General features: G+C 35.8%; 1 protein-coding gene across 1 annotated transcript in view; it reads right to left on the bottom strand.

Moving 5' to 3' along the window:
* Window positions 1-1217: 1217 nt before the first annotated feature.
* Window positions 1218-22502, bottom strand: part of BAIAP2L1 (BAR/IMD domain containing adaptor protein 2 like 1) — a 34413-nt gene continuing 13128 nt past the window's right edge. The window contains exons 4-14 of the mRNA XM_085300533.1: window positions 12966-13027; window positions 12807-12878; window positions 12350-12487; window positions 11329-11481; window positions 10678-10845; window positions 9764-9914; window positions 8397-8604; window positions 8001-8078; window positions 7462-7639; window positions 2254-2294; window positions 1218-1704 (exon numbers count right to left, since the gene is read on the bottom strand). Coding sequence (XP_085156659.1) covers window positions 1629-1704; window positions 2254-2294; window positions 7462-7639; window positions 8001-8078; window positions 8397-8604; window positions 9764-9914; window positions 10678-10845; window positions 11329-11481; window positions 12350-12487; window positions 12807-12878; window positions 12966-13027 — 1325 coding nt within the window. The 3' untranslated portion in view covers window positions 1218-1628. The remainder of the gene's footprint in view (window positions 1705-2253; window positions 2295-7461; window positions 7640-8000; window positions 8079-8396; window positions 8605-9763; window positions 9915-10677; window positions 10846-11328; window positions 11482-12349; window positions 12488-12806; window positions 12879-12965; window positions 13028-22502) is intronic.

Here is a 22502-nt window from a genome sequence, read left to right as displayed (position 1 = left end):
GAATAATTTAGCTGTAACTGTATTAACTACTGGAATGTTCCCTTATAGGGGCAATAGATTCAGGTGCTACTGCAGAAGCATCCCAACACTGTAGCGGTGCCACAGCCAAGAGCAATTTCTGATGGTGCAGCAGGGAGCACTGCCTAAAGAGAGCTGTAGCATTGCCAAATACTAGCTTCTAGCAGATAAAGATACTTTTTGCATGTCAAAATAATTAATTCAGCCTTCAACAACAGTTCAGGAGTAGGTACTAGTATGTTTTAGGAAACTGTCCTGAATATAATTTGCAGTCCTAAACTGTTAGTGTTTTGAAATATGATAGATCTTTGTGCAAGATGACATAGCCAATGAAGTAGCCTCAGCCTTGATCTTGAAAGGCAGACTGAGAGGAGGAGATGGAATGAGTACACTCTACCTCACATGTTCTCATACTGTTTTTTGACACTAAGTAACTGAAATGCATTTACCATGACTTCAATTCACTGTTTATAGTGGAAGCACAGCATAACAGAAATCCAGGAGGTGCTGCAAGGGGGAATGTACACACATAAGGCAGAAGGTAGCAGTTCTGATACTGAGTAAGGACTAATGGCTAGGGATATTCAAAAGATAGACTTTGTACAGTAGGTGGGAAATGTGAACTGTACACTAATGCAGGGTGAGGAGTCAGTTCCTAAGATTATTACAGCAGAAAAAAATCTCTGACTAACTCCATCTGTTCTAGGAGATCACACCCTGAGGTAACAACCTCAGGTCCAGAGCTATGCACTTCAAAAGGCTGTATTTCAGTTAACTAACTAAGATACTATACCTCGCCAGCATTAATGCCATTGCTAGGCTCCTTAACCAAAACTTGGAAACCTTCACCTGTTCTGCCTCTTGTGAAGGGCTGCAGTAATGTAGAACTCCAAAAGGCAGTTTTTTACTTCAGTGTTTGAAGAAAAATCTGGCACTATTTTATTATGGCATTTTTTTATAAGACTAAAGTCTGACAAAGTGTTTTAAAGAAGTTCTTGAAGAATGTGCTTACAGGGCAACATTTGACTTTAAATATAGGTTTCTGTTAACATTTAAAAATTTGTATCTGTGAACATTAAGGAAAGCATTATAAACATGCCTATTCGTAGAGGATAAATATTTATTTATAACCTAGGGTGTATTTCTTAAAAATAATGAAATATAATCACTTTATACAGGCAATTCTCTAGTCTGGAATATTAAGGCAGTTATGTTTTATTTGAAAAAAATTAGCTTTTTAAGTATCATATGCAGACTTATATTCTAGAACTTACCATTGCAGTTTCCAAACAATGAATGCCAAAGATTGATTGATTGTGAGCTATTAATTAAGCTGGCAGACAAGAGTATCTAAACTATCTCCAGTATTTTCACAATTGTCACACTACAAAAAAGGCATACTGCAAAGATCAAGCCAAAATGCTCAAACATTTGCCCAAAGCAGTTACCTCATTAGAAAGAACAGGTTTTTAAAAATCAGAAATTCACTCCAGTATGATTCTACTGTACAGTAATTACATTTAAATAAGATTTTAGAACAACTTTAGATAGCAGTTGTCATTACTGAAAGTGATGTTTAGAAGGAGTAGGTACAGTCATGAGTATTGTATTCATCGAATAATTGGCGCTGATCTGTCGTTTGTTACAGTTGGTCTGAGTTTCACGGTGGCAAAAGGATTTTCTCCACTGAAAAGAAATGCACAAAGTTACTAGAAGGCTTATTGCAATACTGCATATCAAAAGCAAGACTAATTTTTAAACCATGCAGTTTCTTCATCCAACAGTAGTTTGGAGACTAAATTACAGTTTTAGACTGCAGTATTCTATGCAACTCAGTTTAACTTGATTTTCTTTTTTTTTTTTTTTAAAAAATTAGCTTATATGTGACAGAGATCCAAAATTTGGGAATGTTGGGGTAGCTTGGAACATGCTTTAAATGACTTAGTCTTTCTGCAATTTTTATTTTTAACCTTTAAAGATGTAGTTTGACTTCTGCTCCCTGTCAAACCACTTGGAAAATTACTATTTCCCCCTAGAAGTGTATTAGCAGGCTAAAGTGCCATATTTTACTTAATGCYGTTCCTGAGAAAAGTATGACTTATTTTAGCCTTAATATTTTACCAGTGCCTAGCAAAGGTCCTAGAGAAATACAGGAAAAACATCCTCTTTTCCCCTCAGAATTAATACAGTGATATTAGCCAATACAAAGCTGTATTGTAAAAGCTTTAAAAATACCTTAGAAAGGGTGGTTTTATAATGCCATTCATATCAGGTTTCTGTAAAAGAAAGAATATTTATATAGATTTGCAGAAACATGCTACAGGTGATCTTCTCACTCTGCTCTAAAGAAGAGAGGCCCTGTTGTTAAAACAAGATAAAACATCTGTCCATCTGGAGTAATTACTGTGCAGGTCAGTTCAACTGTGGAGATGTAGTTAGAATTATCTCAGAACATAAGAAATGTAAAGGTGCAGCAGCTGTCTGCAAGCAGGGTGGAGAAYGAAGGCTCCCCTGAAACAGTGGTGCCTTGGCTGTTTCTTCAAGTTTAAGATCAGTCACCTGCCTCAGTTCTAACTGGGCTAGAACCTTTGTATAGGTTTATAGGTTAACTTTTTATAGGTTAAAATAGCAAATGAAATGTCCCTGGATGAAAGTCATCARCCAAAGGAAAAAATGGCAGAAGTATCTGCAGTACAAATATCTTAACTAACTACTAGCTGTCAGAGAGAAATGCCCAAACTGGACTCGAACGCTTGGCTTGGAACAGATTTTACACAGTTAACACATCGTCATACAACTGTAAAGTCATGAGGTTAAAAAGCCAGCATCCAGCATCACAACTCTTAAAAGCCTGAGTGAGAGCAGATTCTCATCTGCATCCAGCATCACAACTCTTAAAAAGTAAAAGCCTGAGTGAGAGCAGATTCTCATCTGCATTATATAGTTTTTATACCAGCTACCATGTTTAGCTACTACTGATTTACAGAATACAAGTTCAGGTATCTTCCATGGTGTTCAGGGGTGGCAATGATGGGAAACAATAACAACAAAAAAAGCAAGAAAACAGCTGAGAGCAATGATACAAAAGGAACAATAGTTTCAAATAGCTATTTCTAGTATTTCATTATAATTACACTCACATTTAAATACATGATCTGAAAACACTTGTTTTTATAACTAAAATTTGCACTGAACTTTTGTGATGAAATGTACTTTATTTCTGTGAAGTTAAGGTAATCCGAAAGATGGCAGTGTTGCACTGCGACAGCATTATTCAGGATGCAATGTCTCAGATGTGATAAAATGAAGAACTATTGCAAATATTATAGTTGGCAAGCCTACTGCACAAAGCAGAAGTTTTGGCAAACATCTAATTTCTACTTCTTTTCCCCCTCTTCCAACTTGTAGTAATAATCAGGCTTAAAATCATATATTTTAAATCGCAGACTAATTGCATTGCTTCTAATAGGTGTTAGAGAAAGCTGAAAGGTGATGGAAAACTATGCTCACTAAAGTGAAAAATCTGAACACCATATTTGTGCATGTAGAAGCAGGAATATGCACTTGCCTTTTATATAGCATTTTGATTTGTACTAATCATTCAATCTATATGCCCATTTGTTGCTAATACTTACTTAAATTGAAAATTTCACTGCTAGACAAAGGTCTGTAAGCATTTTCTTTTTAGGTACATCATCTATTGTACCAGTAGTTCCTAGATACCATGTTCTTGATCTGTGTCATGGTGTCTTGAAATCTGTATTTACTCCAGACCTAATTCAGCAGCATTCTTAAGCATGTGCTTAGCTTGTACGTGTACATGAACGATGAATGTAATTGGAATCATATCAGTTGTAACTAGCATTAGGCCTGTAGTTTTATCTGAATTACACACTACTTTTTTACTTAACAGCAACCATTAAAAACTTAGTTAAGTCTTTTTTTTTAGGTGAAACTTCTGTACAGAACTGTTCTACATAACATACCATGAAAAAATTAAATTCCATCATATTTAAAACTGCAACTTGCAAGAACTATCCCTCATCTTTCCTGCTTGAAATCTCAAGATATTATTGTATGTATTCTGAAACAAAAATATCTCAATGAATCATGTTGTGCTTCTACATAAAAACACTGTAACCATATCTTTCACATGCATACACATCCTGAACCAGTCTACAAACCAGCCTGCTGTAATATTTAGCTTATTTCCAAAGCCTCATGGTGGGATGTGGGTGGTAACTTGCACAGAAGCAGGAAAGTCAAGGAAGCACTGCAGGAAGCTTTTTAAAAGAATAAAAGTAAATAGCCATTATGGATGTAAATCCTTTGGTGCAAGTACAGTGACTCTCCTTTACACTTTTTTGTGTATAACAGGAAAGAAGAATCAGGGGATCACAGTAAAAATATAGCTGCTATGAGTTACGGGGTACCTCAACAAGAGTAGTAATTAGCTTATGCTCTAGAGTTCCTCAATTTTTGGAACTTGTTTTCCCTGTGCAAATTTAGAATCAAAAAAAAGAAAGATGTATTCATCTTCTACTCCTAAAAGACTGTAAGTCCACTCTGGCCTCCAAAGAGACAAAATGAGTCTAATCAGAATTCTGTCCTAGTCTATTAGCTAAATGATTTGCCACTCCTCTTGGGTTTTCAGTTCAACAGGAATGGTAGTCCATGAAMCTTACATTTATTCATAAAAAACAAAATGCTATAAAATGAAAAAAACAAACCAAAAAAATCTCCATTTTTTAAGGCGACTGCTCTTGAGAGCTGCCAGAGGACAGTTAGCCATATAAAAGGCAGCAGCACACTGAGACAGTTCAACAGATTCAATAATTTTAAAGCTATACAGTAAGTAAGTCACCTTTTACTTGTCGGAGGGCACAGAACTCACTGTACTGCTTGCTTGGCAACTTTCACAGCCTAATACATCTTCTAACTATCACTAACATAATTACATTTGAAGGACATGTTGATCTCGTAGGTCTCAACTGTTAGCCACGGAATAAATGAACCGGTGTAAAAATCTGACATTACATGGTGTTAGGGCTCATTGCTTCTTTATCCAAAAATGAAAACCACAAATATGTCAAAACATAGATGGCTTTCTTCACAGTAACTTTCGAAGTTCCGAGGYACTTGATTCGGAAGGGACTCAACACAAATTTAGATCTTAATTCTTGTTACTCATTTCATGGATGTGAAAAAGCTTTATTCTCAGAAACACATTGTCCTAGAAGCACTACATCACATACTTCCTATACAACAGGGCTCAACACTGATATATAAAGCCACTTACTGAGATGTGGATTGAAATATGCTATATTGAAACAAATATGCTAAAATTAGAGCATTCTGACAAAAATCAGCTAAACTTTTAATAGAAATTCTTAGAAAAAATAAAAATCATCCCAAAACATTACTATTTTAGTTTAAATGAGGAAACATCTCCTTAATGAGAGTTTCCCACCTCCCTGTCAAGCAACTTTCATTCTCTTTATTATGAACGTAATCATAGCTGCAGAGCACACAGTTCCTCATTTTGAGGATTACAGATTTTCTGTAATGAGTATTAGTAGCCTTTTTTTGCCTTACTACTTGAGAAAAGATACCTTTTGTTTCAGTTTCTATAACTTCATAGAGACATTTTGGCAATGGTTAGTAGAAATGCATCTCTCTCTGTTGTACCTATAGCTGTTCTCCCGACATAGCTGTATAATGGCTTTACAAAGCCAAGTTCAATATGATGGAACATTTCTAAAAGGCTTTTATAGCTGATCCTCTAGCAATTTTCCTTTTTTTTTTTTAATATTTGCAAGTCAAGATCACATGCTTTCATTTTTAAAAAAAGTAGGCAAATCCATGATGTAATTACAGAAATGGACTCTTCAAAGAAATAAATACTCACGAAATAAAATTAATACATTTCATTCCCTTCCTCCTATTTGTTAAAATTCTTTAATAGTTTAAAATTCAGATGCTATTTTCAGACAATTAATATGATTTATGCACATTGGTTGCTGGTGTCATACTGAGATGACAATGCTTTTCTATTATGTTATCTTGGATGTTATTTATTATTATCATTAATGAAAGTTTTTATTTTACTTAATTTTAGAAACAGTTCATTCTCTACGTTTGTCAATATAACATAAAGACACTAAACCCCCCACAAACGCCTAACACCTCTAAGTAAAAAATGCTTGAACTTGACATCCTAATAGCAGATTAAAAAAAAAAAAGTAGAAAGAGGAGAGTTCTTTGATAAAGATCATTATTTTCTGATGCCTTGCCATTTTAAAGAAGATCAAGTACTGCTATATGCGTTGTGTCATCCTTCGAACTTAAAATGGACTTTTTTACTGTTAATGAGTGTGATGCAGCAAACATCCAGTTTCTTTTTTTAAAAAAAACTCTTTAGAAWTTCCCTTCTGTGAGGTACAGATTTACACAGGCTACTTCAATTTGTACCGTATAATTCAACAGATCACTTGGAAAGCATAAACATCCGTCCAAAGGGATAACTTAGGTGTTGCTTTGATCTTTATATTGCTGTATAAAATACTTCAGTTTTACCAATAAATAACTAAATGTAATTTATAGGATTCCTTCTCAGAAGCTTGCTATGGTACCTACTAATGGAACTTAGCATCTTATCCAGGCAGAGTCTTTCAATTCTGGCAATGACAACTAGATATCTATATAAATCACAGTACTTTTTTTCCCATCACATTTATCATCATCATCAAGATCAATTTTGGAAGAAAGTCTCAAGTATATTTATCACCATTAAGTGCATATCAGCGAAGTATTTATTTAGCTATGCAGTAAGATCAAGACTAATATAATCAAATGAATCAATTACTAACTTACATTACCGTTTGCATGCTGACTTAGTGGCAGAAATACCAGGTTTATATATCACTGGTATTTATATTCAGTTGTAATTTTGCTTATTATAGACTTTAATTAGTACATCCATCCCTCAACTACATCCACAAAAACAGTATCAACTTTCATGGAGCTGCATAAAGTATTCCTGAATACAGAATTCAAGCTACTTCAAAACCCCTGGTCCTACAGCTTTAAAGTCACTTAGGAAGATACATTTGTACTGCCTTCCATGAGGATTTTTTCTAACATTTCACATATTCCATTACTGACTTCTGCTATGCAGAGGAATTCTACCTGCTTAAAAAAAGAAGAAAGTCTCCTCGTACTCTTAATTATACCCCTAAACAATTCCTCTCCCTTCCTATGACCATGAATAAAGGGACTGAAATGCSAAGAAGCAGGATACTTCTGAAGAAAACTGCACGAGATGCTCTGAAGTCAAGTACAAGKAGACCAGCTAGAATATTCCAGGACCTCATTTAAGAGCTCAGTTAAGTAGGTCAAGAAAGAAGGGCAGAGCATKTGGATTCATGGTGTCTGATTACTTACAGGACCCACACTTTCTGGTCTCTCGGCTGGTGTTTTAACAGCAGGAACTTTGGTGGACTCCATTCTCTTCTCTGATGTTGAACCTGTTTGCAAGGATCCCAGATAGTCTGGTGGTGGGAGGACAACACCACCTTTTTCTGCAAGATTTACAGAACTAACACTTCGGATTGGTGCAGGGCTGCAAGACATAACCCAACAAATAATATTTTCAGTATTAATATAATACATCTTCTGCCCCTAAAAGATATCTTTAGTCCCAGGAAAGCACAAAACGTGCATGAACTGAAATTTAATAAAGGCATAGTCCCACTAAAGTTGGTAGGACTATAAGAAGTCAGGGTGATGCTAGTTCTTGGGTCCCCAAATAACCATTAAAACGTGATAATGTAATCAAGGCATCATACTACAAACTGTTAGAAAGTATTTGTTGTACTCGTTGCTGAGCAACAAAGAATGTGAGCAGAAAAGTAACATTTTTAATAAAGGTTAGAGAAATGTAAAGATTCTAGCATTTCAGCAAGTCTCATCTAAAATGTTACCTTGGCACTGGGACAAATGCTTTTTCTTCGGCGGGTTCTTCTAGTGGTTTTGTATATGAAGATGGAAACCATCCTTTTCTGTAATGGGAAGAGATTTCCATTTCATATTACATAAAATTGGACCTACTTTTAAAAGACAACATAGGGCAGAACAGTCGGCTCAATGAAGTGAGAAGATTCAACATCTAAAGACCTGGCTTTTGATGATACCAAGTAAGTGTGCAAAGTCCCCGTAAAATAAGTGCAATGATTTACCTTACAGAAGGACTCCTCCAAGTTCCCAGTCAATGACAGTGAGCAAAAAGGTGGAAAAACATTTACCAATATCTGCTAATAAAAACTGCTAAGAGGCCTTATCCTTAAGGTTCAAATTGGGTAACATATTGATTATCTTACACTTTAGTTGAGTCATGTTCGCCGTAAAGCCAGCCGTCCTTTTCTTCAGCTACAAGAAGTGTGATGATGTCCCCCTGTGCAAAGCTAAGTAACGTCTTGTTATTACCAGCAGTATGTGGGAAGATTGTCTTTACTTTTTGTCTTTTCATTATATTTAGTCCTGTGGCGACAGAAGTTGAACGTGATAAACTGGCATCATCTGAATTCTCTGTCAAAAAAGAAAACCCCAAATTCAAAATTAACCACACATTTACAAAGTGAAATATAATTAGTTGTCTGACAAAGAAGTGGATTACAGAATACTGAAGTGCAAATCAAACCCTAACTTTGTATTGCTTTGATATTCAATTCCTCTCAGTCATCTGCAAATTTTTGATTACCACGAATTTCTTAATAGCATGTGTATTTATATGTATGCACGCTGTCACAGTAACATTGAACCAATAGACAAAGAAGTTATGTGAATTTTAACTGTTACTACTGTTTTGTTCTGGCATACAAAATGCTAAATGCACACATCTGTAGAAGACCTTTGTCAGGAAATTTTCTACTCTGAAAAAATTTTAACTGTGTATGTAGTGTAAGAGTTCATTTTCAAATGTGCCTTGCACTCAACTTCAGTTGAATCAGTGAAAGTTGCAGATGCTTGGCACCTTAGAGACATCAGATGCTTTCCAGAAGATGACTTAGAGGAAGTTTAAAACTGTATGTTATTTGATCAGTATAGTATATAGTAAAAGTATTTTTAAGCAAGAATTGCTAAAATTGCTTTTATATCACATTGAAGAATTCTGTATTTCTTAACATTGTGATCTAGACATAATTTCTTCTTTCTTCCCTATAACGAAGCAATCGAAGATTAGTAGTTTTAAAAACTAATACAAYAAAACTCAGTAGGATTTTGCATTTCAGCAAAGAAGCAAAAGAGTATGTTCATTTTGTCCCACACATACTCTTCCCCAACAGGTACATGCTTTTAAAACAAAGACTGCAATGCTGGTTTACATCTGTGTGCACTGAAACAATCACTTAGATATATCTTGCTCAAAATTAGAGTCTGACTTCTGTTAGAGTGGGAGTCCTAAGAGCCCTCAAGTTGGATTAATCAGGAAGGCCTGGAAAGCGATTAAAACAGAATCTGCCTATCTTGACCTGCATTTTACTGCAAACAGTTCTTCCCTTCATATGACTTAAATGTTTCCTATTGGGTAACTAAGATGATATAAAAACTTTGTGAAGACTAATTTCTACTCCTCTATATCTTCCAGAATTCAGGCATCACATCATGTGGAAATCAAGAAATCCTATGCTAATTCTCAGCGTTACATCATTTGCACTTACATAGTCTGTAACAAAAAGACACTCACCTGCTGAATTATTTAGTCTTTCGGAAGATACCTTCGGAACGGTTGCAGGATTGTTAAACATATCAACTAGCGGACTAGTGTATGCCCTGCCTGTAGGAGCAGGGGGCACTTTTGATGCATTTTCATGTTGAGGATAAAAATCATTTCCAATCTAGAGTCACAGAGACAAGATTAGCACAATAGTGAGGTGACAGCGACATCTTAAGTTACTTGCAATGTCAAATTCTAGAAAGCAATACTCARATATACCTAAAAGTACATACAATTGTATATACTTCAGAAAGTTGTCGTATTCCATCTATATTGTTGGTAAGAGTAGCTCACAGGAGGCTTCTGTCTCCTGACAAACATTTATTAGTGGGAGTGCTATGAAAACCCCCTTTTCCACAGATTGTTATCTAGATTAGTATCTTTCTAAAAAAAATTTGGACATTAATATCATTTAGAAATTCAGTAGCTAGTGGTAATACAACATACAAACAGGTGAAATTTAGAATTTAACCTGTTCTTAAATATGCTGTAATAATCACTGAGGGAGGAAAGAGGAGGGCAAGAAAATAGAAAATGATAGTTTTTTTTTTACACTGAACTACTGAGTATGTAATTACTGTAACTTACAGATAAGAATGTTGGGGTTGGAGTGGCTGGAACAAATGTAGTTCCGAGGCTGGGCTCTGTAGAGAGTCCTATGCACCCCCTGGAAACTAAGCCTTGTTTGGATATATACTATGCGTATTTCCAAGTACTACAGCTTCAGTTTAATCATTTTGCTTTCATACCCAAGCCCAGCATATTCTAACAGAGATAAATTACAGACCTGAACTCAAATGCTTACGTACAAAGAAAATTAATGAAGCTAATCCATTCCCACCTGAGAGWCAGAACCTTTAAGCAGCAGAGAATGACATACGTACCATGGTATTTCTCTCTATCATTGGTGAAGGTTGTGGAGTTCCTGATATTGGAGTGGAACCAGGTGTACTTATTTCATCTATCATAATTTTAACCTTTTCAGGCACTTTTGTGGCATCACTACAGATTTCCTGCCATCCAGGCAGCTTAGAGTTGAGGAAGTCTGCACACTGCATCCAAATTTAAAAGGTATTAGTCAAAGATATGCCTTCTCAAAAAGCTGCACAAAGCTCTTTGCTAAATTTTCATTTTACCAAAATAATAAAACCTCAGGGAAATGGAAGTCTTAAAACAATTCAGTAATTTTAAAACAATTCAGTAATATCTCTTTAAAACAAATAATGTGATAGACTGTACTTTTTCAAGTTTAGAGGTTGGAAATATTTCATCAGTCCATAACTTTTTATTAAAATATGATTTTAAAAAGTCACAGTAATCTTTCATTGTTGCTATAATGCATTTAAGAGAAAACATTCCATTGAAAACATTTGCTTTGAACTGATCATGACAGTTTGTCCAGTTCTACACTGTTCCTCATGCCACCTTAGCTATTTATGCCTGTCTGATCAACGTCCTGCAGGAGGTACTGCAGATATTCGGTATGAGTATTAGACTTCAGGAGTTTTACTTCTGCTTATGTTAATGCCACTGACCTGAACATGRTAGAAGTTCATGTGCTGAGTAAAACTGCAGTGTTTATCCACTAGAAAACAGAATCTTCTTTTTTCTTCAAGAAGAGCTTCTCTGCAGCCTTCTGCAATAAATCTCTGAATATCACTCTGTCGAGAACTCACAGTTTCCACATACTACATAAAAGAAAAATATACCACCTCTGAGTTTGATTTGATACTCTAACTTATTAATGAAGTATATTGCAAAATCCTCAAAAAAAGTTTTGGGCAGTGAGATGGAGCGAGGTGGGGCAGTAAGAAGGCTCTGCTCCTTTCCTGCACACTTTCTCCTTTCATGCACACATTTAACTCCCCATCCTCATCAGTAAGTGTATATGCTTATTATAGGCAATTAATAATTTAGAGGACAAAAATAAAACTCTGAAATAAAATGGTAAGAAGTTTTTTAACCTCTGAATAAAATTCTGGAGCAAAAAGAATACATCTTCAAAGCAGTAGCAAGTGAGCTGAGCAGGTTAAAAGATAGGTAGAAAGAAATAAGCTAGTATTACTTATGTTTGCTGGACCTGCTTATAACCAATGCTTTTTTGAAGAGAAAAATACAATAGAAAGAAAAGGAGGAAAAAGCATAAAAATTAACATGAAATAAAGATTTTGTTTGTATGAAAAAGAATAGCAATGAGAAATATTTTTGGAGATACATGGCAACCAGAATACGACTGTTAATATTTGAAATAAAATTTCTCTTCATTACCTTGCCATTTTCCATTTCACCTCAAGATGGCAGTGTTGTTTTAAGATCAGTAGAACAGGTATTAATAAGTGATAACACGTGCAATTTGCCTACTTTGGGAAATAAATTTATAGCAAATTACAGCTGAGTAGCTTAAGAGTTCTGTATTAACTAATTATATTGCATATACAAAAGTTGTGGTAAGCTTCACACATAAGTTTTTAGAAAAGACTTGGTTGCAAACTCTAGCGTAACCTTTTCTGTTGACCAGCTCTCATGCAAAGGACAGAAATGAGACAATACACTAACCTCCATTTCTTTATGCTCGTATTTCATTGCATTTCGTGCTCCTTGACTTTTCCTTCTGATTTTTTTTAGCTCAGCCTGAGACTTCTCTAAAGAATCTAATTTGCTTCTGTGTTCAGTTTGGTATCTCTTTAAAGTTGCCTGCAAACAAAGCATTCAAAACATCTCATAATGCACACAGCAATGTAACTACGTAAGTGACTAGCAAGTGTTACCCATATGTATTATATATTGCTAATTCACATCAAATAAATTTGCCAATTGCTTTTCTCCACTTTAGTTTAAAAATGCTACTAAGTCATGCATTGATTCCCTGACATTTTTTGTAATTTTTACATATTTAGACTTCAGTTCTAATGTATTAACTGACTTTTACTGAAGAATTTCTGAAAAAATTCTCTGACTAGCAACAGATATATAAAATACAATATTCTTTGCTATTAGAGTTCAATGTACTTACATTCATGTATTTTACATCCAGTTCTGTTTTCTTCTCCAGTTCAGATATAATTTCTTTATGAAATTTTTTGAACTTTAAAAGCAAATGAATAAAAGGTTATTAAAAATAAGCAAAAAAATTTCAAAAGTTTAAATAAGTTTAAAAAATCTTTTAACTTACACTTTCCTCTAGACAGTCATTAAGTTTCTTGTGTGTTCTTGAAATTTCTACAAGAACTTGGCCTGTTGATAAACATATAACCATTTTGTTTCTTTTTTTCTTAGATGTCTGAATTTAGTTAAAAAAGAGCAGTAATAAAATGTATTTAACTAATATTTATTTATTAGAGTATATACATAAGAGGAATAAGAAACTTCTTGCTATTGCTAATCACAGCAGTTTAATTAATAATTGCATCTGGCCACAGACTATTGAGATACTCATAAATAACAGAATAATAACTAATCATGTTTATTATGCAGAAGAAACATGGAGTGCCAGACAAAATAAAACACTTCCTTGTCTGCATAATAGGACATACCGATTTAGTAAGATGCTCTTTTCTTGTCATGTCAGAGACTAGCACACAAGAAGTAGAGATAGTAGTTAATACCCAAATAGCCACTATTCATTTTTTGGTCTGAAAATTAAACCTTAACATTTGTTAACTAGCTGCACGTTCAGAGTTAATAAAGTAACCTTTCCCGTTCATTCAGAGCACACCTGCTAAACCCCCTCTGGTACATAYGCCGATTAATTTTCATGCTGTTTTATCAGAGTTAGTGTCAGGCACTAACWAACAGCCAAGAGGAGGCAGATTTCTCAGCTTCCTCTCAACAGACCCTGAATGTGCCTATTCCTCCTTGCTCTCTTCCAGCACAAAGTCACAGCACCGACTTCTAACTGCTCCGCTGCTTTGTTTTGCTTTGGAAGGGCGCAGAGGCGGAAACCTGGCTCCCGACGCCGTGCAAACCCCTGCAGCGGGCGCCCGCGTCACCCGGCCCCTTCCCCGCCCTGGCACTGACGTGCTCTCCGGGTGCCAGTCCGCGCTGGGAGGCCGCGGCGTGCTCCCGAGAACGGCAGCCGGCAATAGCCTAAAACGCCCACTTTGACTTCACCCAAATTAGGACTGTYGATAAGGAGTTACTGAATCTCAGCCAGGAGCCCGTAAAAAAAGGTGAAAGTGCAGGGAGCCACAGTCAGGCGCCCAAGCTGCGTCTCACCTAAAAGTCTTTGGACTAGAACTTGCTCTGCTGTCGGTGAACATTGTCTTTTCCATGGTGAGAACGGCAGGGCTGCATCACTGGCACGCCTCCTCCAGTAATTTATTTATTTCTCAATATACGGGTGGCAGGCCCTACAAAACTGTACTGTAAAAATTCTGATTCTGTAGTCACTGGCAGTCCGATCCCAGTCTCCCCCCTATTCGTTATTCTTACTCTTCTCCACTTCCCTTTTCCAGAAATATCTGGATGAATTAACTGTTTAACATGCTGCTCTCCAAATCATGTTCTCTGCTATCCATATTCATTAAGAACCTGTCCTGAGTTAGCAGAGATTTATCATCCTGTAATCCTTCAGATCCTTCACGTGCAGGCAGAAGGTCCCAAAAGGTCCCCCAAAGTGCAGGTCATTGAGAAATTCAGCCAAATAAAGTGAGTGACGTGCCGAACTCTCGATGAGAATATCACTCTCATCATCTTGTTCCTCAGCTCCCAAACTGTCTCCCCGTAACGTATGTTAGTAGTTCAGTAGCTTTCCCGTATGAGCTAATTSCCAGGCACTGTGGGAACCTATTACCGTTTTTTCTCCCTTCTTGTCATTCTCAACGTATGATATCCTAAAATTTTAGTTTCTTTGAAATGAGAACCGTCTCTTCTGTACTGTAAGGCAAGACGACACAATAGATATTAACTAAATCATGTAAAATGYGGGTTAGTATCACTGTTTATGGGAAAAGCCTGAGGTGGGTCAGGAAGAAAAGCAGGTGCCTTTCCTGACTTTTCAGGAGCGCCTGTCCATGCCCCTGTCTCCATTTYTATGCCTCTTTGCTTTGAGCAACAGGCTCCAGGGGCCTGGGAAGCAGGAAGCTGAGAATACAATGGAAACAGTCAATCCCTTGATTAGCAAGAAAAAGGAATTTACACTCAGGACCCAGTCTTCTAAGCCCAGAAATACAGATGAGAAAAAGAGAGAGGCTACTTTTTATGGCATTCGTGCATGTGCGCAGAAATAATATATAAAATATATAAAACTATATATATATATATTTAGTTTAATTTAGTTTCATGTGTCCTTCTGTTCAGTTTACAGAATGCTATGCTTTTTTTGGTTTGTGTTTAGAGTTGCTAGTGAATACAGAATTATAAGGGTAAATACCATGAGAAGGGAGAGTTGCTATAGAAATCAGTTATTTCATATGCAACAGAATGGTAAATACAGTATAGTTGCATGGAACAACTGTGAAGTAGCTGACATGAGTAAGTCACCCTGTTATTTTTAAGGCTGCTGAAGTGGATGCACTCTAGTCTGTAGTATTTCTGTTTACCAAACTCAACTGAAAAAAATACTATTCATTTTAGACTGGAATGGTGTTTTAAACTGGATGAGTTTAGTAACCACTTATCAGGAACTTGTAAGGTAGACACCTACATTAAAAAAGAAAAAGCAAGAAATACAAGACAATAAGGTTTGCTTTTAAATATGCAAAATAGAAAGCTATTTAGGGAGTTACAGAAATTCAAGGTGAAGGTTGAAATGGCCATCAAAATAACTGCCCTTACAGATTTTTCTCCTCTTTAAAATTAGCTTATTTTCACTCTTCACAAAGAGTATGTTCTGAGAATTTGCTGCCAAAGCAACGCACTTAGCTAATACTTGGCAATGCTAACGCAGCAAGCCGCAGCCTTCCAAGTCCTGACAGACACCCAACAACGTTGGGTATTGACTCAGCTCTCTCATCGCTCTCACACTCCCTTCCTCTGGCCCACGCTGCCACCGCAGTGTAAACGCTCAATAAAACAACCCATTCACCTGGTGCGTCAAGAATGGAAAACCTGACGCTCGGAGGCTGTTATTTTTGTCTCAAACAGTACTTGAACTGACTGCAGCCTTCAAGTTTTCAGGCCTTGAATACTTGGTTAGAAACAGTATTTTTCATCTTTTTCATTTTATTTAATTTTTTTAAACACAAAGAATAATGCCAAAACAAAACATGTCCTGACATTAGGAGTACTCTAAAAACTGCACTTCCTTCTAAAAGGTTTGTGYTGGATTATTTTACAAGTTTATTTTCTTCACACACCCTAGAATACTTTTAAATATTTTTTTAACTATCAGTGACTGTCTCTCGCATTGCATTTTCTTTTCCTCTCAACCAAAGCCTCCCTGTATGCTGTGCATAGACAAAACCCATTTTATGCTAGAAACTCCCTACTACTACCAGTAATCCAGCAGCACTGTATGTACTGGCTCACCCATTTCATTTCCTCTTTCATGCTTTGAGTCAACAKTTTGAAAGGAACCCATAGAAAGCACAATCTGACCTAATAAGATTTAAATTATAAATCAAACCCTGCAGATTAAATAGAGAGCACTTTTAAAGTGAACATATACCATGTTCTTTTATCACTAGTTTGAGGTAAAAGGTTGGCCACATTTTGATGGGCCTCCCAAATAAGATTTATGCAAGGAGACAAATTTTTATAGAAGACTAATGCAAAAGAGCCAAGGTGACCCCTCGCCTAAATGTAACAGTATTCAAAGGGAATACGAATTGAACAACTGCAATGTAGTGTTTTGATTTTAATCAAAACACTGAATTATAGAACAGATCCAGTAAAGCCAATTGGTTACTCTGGATTAACAACAGTACAAACTAACACGTGGCTCTGGTGTTCAGTAATTATTCAGCTTGCAAAAAGGTACAGGAAACAAGCTACTTGAGGTGAAGACAAACATTTCTCATATCAACTAAAAATATTTTACCATGAATTAAAGCTGCTCATGACCAGTTTTTATATACACACAGAACTCATAATACACAGTAACCAAATATTAACCTTGTCATCATTTACTGGCAAACTGCATAGCTAGCAAACATAATGACTTGACTAGACTGCACGATAACAGGCCACGTAAGGCCAATGTTTGACAGACCTGCTGTAAACTTGAACCACCTTTAGACAGCATTTTATGCAATTAATTAATAAAGTAAAAACATCAGTGTTGACGATGAACATAATTAGCTATTAAAATACTTGCCCATCAAAGATACCATTTCATGTTCTACCCTTGACATGTGAAATCTCAGTGATTAAAAAGGCAGAAGTTAAACAAGGTACATTAAATATACACATATTTATTTTAGAAAACAAAAATATAGCCCAAAACATTTACAAATAGTTGTGTTACTATGTTACCATTAGCTTAGCACTGCAATGCAGGGAAGAGGAGAAACAATCTCTTTAAGATATGGATTTGAGAGAACATTTCAAGTATTAAAAAACTTAATACAAACACTTAACACATATTTCTTAGAACTAGGCTGCAAAATACAGCTATGATCTGAAAAATGACCACAAGTAGTAATGCCAAATTCCCTAGCAAATGGATTTTGTTTTCAAATAGGTTTAATGCACAGGCAAAGAAATATCTATATATCTATATATCTTCTAAACTACAACTAAGAATTTGGAAGATTAAGCTCAGCCAAGGCCATTAGTTGTATCTGGGTGGCAGTGGCATTACTGGAGTATAATTAATCAGATTCATCACATATTGTGCTTGAGAAAATAAAGTAGACTAGAATCCCATTAAAGCTCTGTTGGTTTTGTGAGGGGGGAAAAACAAAATAAAAAAAATCACTAATCCAAAATATGTAACATCCTTTCACACACTGCATTAAGCAACACATGAACAAGAAAACATCCTTAAAATAAAGTCTTCACAGTAGATGAGAACAGATGAAAACATGAAAAACAATTCCTAATACAAAGTGTCACTTGGAAAAACAAAAAACAAAAACCATATTCCTTGTAAAGGCAGAATACAGAACTTTTGCAGCTGTTGCATTTTAATCTTAATGTTCATACTGGGTGATTGTAGTGGCTGTTTATCTTTTTAGCTTATGTTGACTGTTCTTAGGAACAGAAGAACAGAAAAATTTGTTCAAGGTAGAATCAAAAATGGAATTCTTGATCAACAGAGTACTGTCCTACAGACAATTATTAGCAGCTACTAACAAAATCATTTAAAACAAGCTTTGAAAATATTAAATAGGTATGTTAGAATTAATAAAAGTATTAACTGCATTATCTCCTTGAAAGACACTTAGATTTTGTTTTCTTTAGAGGAGATCACTCTGGAAACATCTCAAAATTCTCTCTAGTAAGACTTTCTTAGATACCTAGGAGTGGAAAAAGTGCTTAATTATATGACTCCTTTATCTCTTCTTGTCCCATTCTGCATTCAGGGCAGATCTAGTAACCTACTGTCTTAGAGATGAAACCACACAATTATTTACATTAAAGAGAATGAGAGGCTGATTCAAAGCTACACATGAAGACAATATACTTCAAATGTATTATGAGATCCCATTTCTGTCAAAATGTTCTCTTTTTTCCTAAGTTCCCCTGTCCTGAAAAAGGTGTTTATGATGAAGAAAAATTAGAAAAAAGTCCTTTGAAATAATTAACGTCTGAAATGTAAACAGAAAGTTGTAAACTATAACAAATATGATTAAAAAAGACATCTGTTAAGCCTCACATATCATTTGCTCATAAAAAGGATTTACTGCAGAAGGAACATTTAATTGTGCAGCAGATCCCTTGAAGAAGGCAAAGGCCTGAATTTAGCCTTAATGGAACTTACTATGAATCAGTAAAATGAGAAGGAAAGATAAAGAAATGTAATAGTTTACAAACTCTAACTGTACTTTGCTTCAAATACAACTCACCCAGAATGCTTTAAAAATCTGTAGAATTATAACTAACATGCACATAAATCAACAGGACTAGCTCAAGTCTGCCTTTCCTTACAGCATGAAAGGACATAAAATAGGACTCATTTTATAAAATGAGTAACTCATTTTATAAAATGCCATTGACACATGACCATTCCGTGCCATTTTATGAAGGTGACTGCAGAAGGTGAAGGGGGGGGGGGAAAGGGGAATAAAGCCTACAGTAGAGAAAAGGAAAATCAAATTCAGAATAAAGTATTTGAAGCCTGTTGACCATACTTGAACAAAGTAACATGAAGCAGAACAGCAAAAAATGGCTAAGTAAAACCAAATCAGAARCAAAGGGAACTTCACATTTTAAATAGGATTATCAGATCAATGTTTAAAGTCAAGAAAAAAAAAGTAAACAAAGTTCTTGCTAAAGCTACCAACAACAGAAACATTTCTGCGACTTAACCAAATTTGTTAATTCATTTAAAATAGATTAAATATGGGGTAAAGAAGATGAACAAAACCTCCACTACACAATGACAGAAATCTGTATATTTACATGCAAGATCAGTGCAATAAAACCCCAAAGTGACATTGATTATAACGGAAGGAAACTGAATATTCTGCTCTTATTGGACATGTAAAAGTGTAAAATTTAAAATGAAATCCTCACTTTGCAAAAACTTATATACCTGCTTAACTTTGCACACAGGCAGGAGCTGCCAGGAAGTCAAAGGACGTATTTCACAGTATTACACAGTTAAAAATCCTTTAAATTTCAGAATGTTACCATTATATTTTAAAGATGTAACAAGATTGCATTTAGGCTAATCAAACAGTGATTGTTTACATGGAAAAGCACTTGAGAGAAATACAATTGAAAAAGTTTGGAAACTGAATGACAGACTTGATGGTTAAACAGATTTTTCGTATTTAATAAACCATTAGAAAGCTATTTTATTATCCACACCCTTGCAAGAGGTGTAAAGCAACCAGAAGCCCAAAACTTAGTTCTGAACCTGTACCACCTCTTGCATCCTTGGGAAACCCAGCTCGTTGGAGGTAAAGGAGTCTACGTCAGCCCCGCTGTAAACTGAGTACTGTGCTTATCCCACAGAAGTGCTTTGAGACCAAAAAGGCCACTGAAATTTTTGTCATAGGCACTTCAGTGTGATACAATAATTCTTTGAAACTCTTCTGTCAATTTGTCAGTCTCATCGACACCGAGATGGACTGCTCAGGTGAATAACGTACGCTCAGGGCTACATACGCGATCAGAATGAGCTCCTGACAAATAAGCATTTCCCCCCATTTACAAAACAAAGGCAATAAATTTAAGAAAACATTTTCCAAAGTCAGGTTCTGAATCCAGTAACTACTATACCTGAAGTTAATACTAMGTTAATACCATCTTAGTTAATACAGATCAGTCTTACTTCTTGTTTCATGCAGAGTAAATTCATAAAAAAAAAAAACACAACAACAAACAGCACGTGTTGTCAGAGTTGTTTACATTAGGCTCCCACACAAAATAAACTACAGCAATTATTCATTTAAAATAGAAACAGCCTCATGCTTTCAGCATACTGTGCCTACAGGCATTTTATATGAAGTTGCTTTCAAAGCATCTTTTTTTTTCTAAACTTAGCTCAAGCTACCCAAGTCAGTGTTTCAGGTAATTATTTGAAACTGATTCAATACTCAGGGTTAGGAAGTTTCTATTTCTCTTTCTCCATAGCTCAGTTTTATCACTACTTTTTAATAAGTTACATTAAACTATTTTAAAAGGTCTTAAATATTTGGAATTAAAGTGTTATGGATACAGAAGAGAAATGTCCACAGTACATAAGACCCTGAAAGCTGCATAAGTCTAAGTATTTTGGCTCCATATCCTGACAAACCCATTAAGCAACAAATAGGGTTGCAGAGGACAAGTGTGGGAGCTGGGCACCGGGAGCGCTAGGCGGTGATGTACTCGTGCTGCTCCACCTTCGCCTTCTCGCAGGGCTTCATTTTGGACTCACGTGAATGAAAAGCCTGTACTATTTTAAACTGAGTAAAAATATTAGCTTCCGTTATTTTGAAAAGAAGTGTGACTTCTTTTTTTGTTAACATTTTTAGCAAAGATTGATCTATGAGCCTAAAACCCCTTTTTCTCCTCCCCTACTATGTTTTGATCTCTCAGTCAAGAAAAAAGTTTCAGTGGGTTTCCTACTGAAGAGTGACTGCTTTAAAGAACTGCTATATGCTCCATTGAAAAAAAGTTAGAGATTGGAATTGTTTTTAAAACCTGCTGTGATGCTGAACAGATGTTAATTAACATGAAATATTTATCTTTTTTCAAATGATTAGTAAGCATAGTAAACTAAATTTAATGTTAAAAACGGAAAGGAAAAGCCTATGCTACATTAATAATGGATGAAAAATGGCAAACTTGTTTTTCCACCTGCTACTCTTGTTACTAATATCTTTAAAGACTGCTACAGGCATCTTTTTTTAACCAAACATATTAAAAAACTCACAATATATTAAAATATGTATGTCAGACTGATCTTTCATAAGGCCTTGAAAATCTTATATTCAATGGCTTTTCATACTTGAGCTGCAGTCTCGTTAAACAAATAAGTGACTTGTAATCCTTACACAAGTCAGGCACAAAGAAAATAAAAATTACAACACAAGCACAAGCCTGAACTCGTCCGTATGAGGCCCTGCTGTTTTTAGGCAGATTAGTTGGGGAAGATCACACAACGGAGCTAATCTCTATTTTTCACAAGACTGGAACAAGCRAATGGTATTAAACAGCCAAAACTGAAGTTCTTTATGAGTTTCCAGTACTAACAAAATAAAGAAGAAAATATTTAAGTTGTAGTTGTAAATGATACTTGAAATTCAATAAAATTTGAGTGTAGTACTGCAATTTTTACAGTACGTCTTTGCATTGCTGTTGAGTTTCCCAGCCTCAGAACTGAAGAAACCCCCAAACACAAAAATCCAAAACACAGATTAAGCCTAGAGTTTTGATAAAAACTTCTTCCTCAGAATTTCAAGACAAATATRTTTGTTTCTTAGGAATGCTAATGACATCTACAAGGGATACTAGATTTTTTTTTAGTTTTTTTTTTTAAGATATTTTGCACTGTATGTACATAAGTTAGACTCTTGGTTAAAGAATCTACRAACTAGTTATATATATGATGGCATTTTCTTTGTGATTATGTCATTTACTTTCCAACTGCCATCTATTTCTCCCATTRACAAGACACATTTCAATATCATACAATGAACAAATTAAGATAGCTTATWTTTATCCACACATGCTCACAGGCTTATTTCTTTGTCTGCCTATAGACAGATCTGTGGAAAAAGAGAAGATGGAGAAAAGAGAGAAAACAAAAACAAGAAAACCCACGACTGCTAAGGATCAGCCGAGCACGAGCAGAGCAGCCTCCTGCCAGTTGCGCTTTACACRCTAGCCCCAGCGTCTCGCGCTCGTCCTGCACTTGGTAAGTTCAGGGGGCTGCCAGGGGAACGCGCCCCCCAGCGCGCCCCCACTAAAGCTTCTCCCTCTCTGAAATTAATGTTTTCTGGACACCCACACCACAGTCAGGACAATGTCACACGTACACACAGGTGAATTTCAGGACAGTCTTTCCAGGGTCCGTGTCGCAAAGATGACGTCTTTGCTACCTGTGACGGTAACGTGCAATTCAACCGTTTCAGTACAGACAGAAAATCTCCGAGAAGGCCCTCTGGGGCATTTC

The sequence above is a fragment of the Rhea americana genome, unplaced genomic scaffold, assembly GCF_003343005.1.
Source record: "Rhea americana isolate MKP2758 unplaced genomic scaffold, rheAme1 scaffold_10, whole genome shotgun sequence".
Classification (NCBI taxonomy): Eukaryota; Metazoa; Chordata; class Aves; order Rheiformes; family Rheidae; genus Rhea; species Rhea americana.
Note: the sequence above shows the minus strand (reverse complement) of the source record. Positions and strands in the feature narration are given on the sequence as shown.